The 3,560-nt window shown below is 36.2% G+C and overlaps 1 protein-coding gene across 1 annotated transcript; it reads right to left on the bottom strand.

Moving 5' to 3' along the window:
* Positions 1-719: 719 nt before the first annotated feature.
* LOC114051824 (vomeronasal type-1 receptor 4-like) lies at positions 720-1,664 on the bottom strand. The gene has a single exon (XM_027874226.1). It carries the CDS (start codon positions 1,662-1,664, stop codon positions 720-722), a length of 945 nt encoding a protein of 314 aa, XP_027730027.1.
* Between the last annotated feature and the right edge of the window lie 1,896 nt (positions 1,665-3,560).

The following is a 3,560-nucleotide window of genomic DNA, read 5'->3' as shown; positions in this document are numbered from 1 at the left end:
ACTAAGTAGATCCCACAGCACAAACTAATGGATCAACTTGTGTACTATGCCATAATGTGGGGCCTGGTGGGGAAAAGGATGCTGACTGAGTGCATTAGCAATTAGTTTTCTCTCCTGTTGATTCATGAGGTTGTTATCTGGGTAAATTTCTTGATATCTTGGCCAAAGTGTGCCACTTGGATGCTTCTCTTCTCCCTAATGTTGTGGTGCAAGACACACATTGGGTGCCCAGAGGCCAAGACTGCAGTGGAGGCTACAAGTGTCTGGGCCCACAGGAGGACCGTGTTTCAGTTTCAGTTTGGAGGTTGTGGCTGTATTTGCCCAGCAACCTCCTGTCTGTTATTGTGGCCCATGAAGGGGGAGGGAGAGAGAACCCCATTGGTTCTTTCAGTTGTAATATAAGGGTAAAAACTTGGTAACCATTAACAAGCCCTTCTTTTCTGAAGAATGGTACCATACCTTGGAATTGTTGCCAGTCTTCAGGGAAAATTTCCCTCTTTTCTACTGTCCTCCAAATGTGTTGTTCTAGACAGAATGACCCATACATAAAGGCACTTACCTTTAAGAAAGCAAAGTAATAATTTATTTTTTTAATTTGTAGGAACATGATTCTTTTCTCCAATATTACCATTTTTACAATAAGTGTTTTGGACTGAGTGAAATTAAATGTTTTTTTTGGTTTTTTTTGTTTTGTTTTTTAATTCCATGGCCCACTGGTTTTACATGAGTTTGTTCTGAGATCTTGATGAGTGTGGGTAAGACATTTTCATCCTCTTGAGAGCATTACAACAACTGGGTATCCGGGAGTCACTACTGATTAAAACAAAGGGACTGACTGTTGGATAACACAAGGTCAAACAAACTGATATGTATATCAACCACTGGTTTTTATCTTTTGAATTATCCATCACAATAATAAAGATAGAACTGATTGAATAAAATAATACAAAGATGCTCACAAGAAACAAGATGGCTTTAGTGGCTCTGATCTCTGGGGAGGCACTAGGGGTGTCACGAATATGTTGGACTTTCCTGTGGTGTCTGTACAAAACATACACCATGTAGCCACTGGTAATGGCCATGAATGCCACAAACACTGCATCATAAAGTGACTTCCAAATCACAAGTTTCAAAGTGGTCATGGCATACCTGTTTATAGAGCAATAGCCAAGGTTCTTGCTCAGCATACTGTTTGTGCTGTTCCTAGGACCAGTCACATGCAGAGGCACAATCACATCTACCAACAGATTAAGTACCCATATGAAGACACAGGATGGAACAATATATTGAGTAGCTCTGGTTTTGAGTTCTAACCATTTGGAGCTACAAAAAGTAATCATGATGGCTTGGAAGAAACTCATGAGACAGGTAGTACAAAGGGAAAGACCCCGGGAAACTCTTTGCAGATAAACTACAATTTTACAATCAATGTCACCCAGGAAGATTTTCTGGGTGCAAGACTGGATTGCCCATGGAACTCCCCTGAAGAGAATCATCAAAATGTTGGAAAAGGCCAAATTAATGAAAATCAGGCCAATGGGCCTTGTTCTTTGCCCACCAATTGAATTAGAACCATAAAGGTAAAGGAGTAAACTATTCCCCAAAACTCCAATTATAATTTGAAGAATGTAGATAATGCACAGGAAATCATCATAAGAATGCATTCCTTATTGTCTTGGATATAAAAATGGTAGTGAGATCGAAGGAGACCTGGGAAGGAAGAAAAATGTTTCTGTGATTGAATTAGTGGTTTCCACACACTCCCCACCAATAAGATAAGCTATAGTTAACACTCCTATAGACTTGGGTGATGGGGTAGATCCTTTGTCCAGATTGCCTGAGGCTAGGGGTGATTGGACAGTAAGAGTGACATAATCAAACTCACATCCCATCGCACACCCTCATTAGAATAGGCACACCTCTCAATATAACATTCACTTCTCTCATTAATTGTAAACCAATGAGTGCTGATTGCCATCTGTCTAGAACACAATTCTTCCAATGGCATTTAAGCTTCATTAGGCCACCATGATCCATCTTTGGTTTATGAGAAACATCCAAATGACTATCCAATTATTAATTATTCTCTAGCCCTAATTTTTAAAAAATAATTAATTACCCAGAATTTATGCTCTCAAACAGTAGAAAGAATACCATGTCTGATGTCGGGAAGACCAGAGTTAAATCCAGCATAACTAACTTATTAGTTATGTGAACCTTGTCAAGTCACATAATTGCTATTTGCTTCAGTTTTAACATTTATAAAAGGGCAAAATAATGATACTGATCTCCCAGGTTTTTCTTAGGATCAGAAGATGTAATAATTTTAAAAAATTTACATGTCTGACACTTAGTATTATATAAATATTATTGTTATCCTTATTTATATTATTGCTATTATTAAATTATATGTTATCATTGCACATATTATAAAACAGCTAATCGTGACTTGTAACTTTTTAAAATTTGATTCTAATGTAAATTATTCATGTTTATTTCATAACTTTTTTTCTTCCTTTGTTAACTATATTTTAAGCTGCTTAATGGACTTAATTTCTGTACTTCTTTTTATGTCCCACTTGTTCTTTTCCATAGTTGGTGCCCAATTTCCATATATTATGACTGTGCTCAGTGCTCCAGAAATGCTAAAAAGTTAGAGTTCTTAATTTTTTCCTATATTTTCCTATAGAGGATAATACTCAACCCATATAGAATGAAGAATATTTGAGAATTTTCTGCTCCCAGAGGATTGCAGCCTTCTCTGCTAATACTCTTTACTAGGAAAGGATTTTTCCCCCTGCAATTCTCTCAACCATTGGATGATTAAATTTGAATATTTTTTCCAGCGATCTGTCTTTAGCCAACAGAGATATAAAATCTATATTCTATGTCTCCAAGAGACATTAAAATATTAAACAGTTTTGACTTATTAAAAATATAATAAGTCAATGTGTCACACACACACACACACAAATAAACAAAACAACGCTTCCCAGATGGGGAAGAGGAGAAACAAGTAGAATGGATGATAATATCACTAGGAAACCTAACCTGGAATGTTTCTTGTTCTTTCTGCACCATCTAAAGGTGGGAGAATTATCTGCTTAGAGGTAGTATTCATGGGAACTTTTACTTATTTCAACTATCCAGTTGTCTATTTTACTAAATTTTCATTTACTTTCTTTTTTTTTCATTTTTGGTGACATTAGTACTACTTTGTATGTTGCTTCAGATTCACACCTCAACCCTACCTCTGAACTTAAAACATCTCATCTTTTAATCCATATATAGTCAAAGAAAATAATTTAACATATTAATCTTGTGACTAGATGTGTAGTTTATTCTGCAAGGATAGTAGATTACTTTATTGCCAAGAGGTGAACAACTTCTTCATCAGTATTCTAGAGTCATGATTGGCTGTAGAATTCATTGAACCCAGTTCTGAAGTCTTCAAATTGTTATTATCTATTGTCATCATTCATTCTGCTATTCCTCATCATTTTATGGGTGAATTCTCTCTCTCTCTCTCTCTCTCTCTCTCTCTCTCTCTCTCTCTCTCT

The sequence above is a fragment of the Vombatus ursinus genome, unplaced genomic scaffold, assembly GCF_900497805.2.
Source record: "Vombatus ursinus unplaced genomic scaffold, bare-nosed wombat genome assembly UNPS02014806.1, whole genome shotgun sequence".
Classification (NCBI taxonomy): domain Eukaryota; kingdom Metazoa; phylum Chordata; class Mammalia; order Diprotodontia; family Vombatidae; genus Vombatus; species Vombatus ursinus.
Note: the sequence above shows the minus strand (reverse complement) of the source record. Positions and strands in the feature narration are given on the sequence as shown.

Excerpts from the sequence above, each read along its gene's own strand:
- LOC114051824 (XM_027874226.1), bottom strand. The coding sequence starts at position 1,664 with ATGCATTCTTATGATGATTTCCTGTGCATTATCTACATTCTTCAAATT.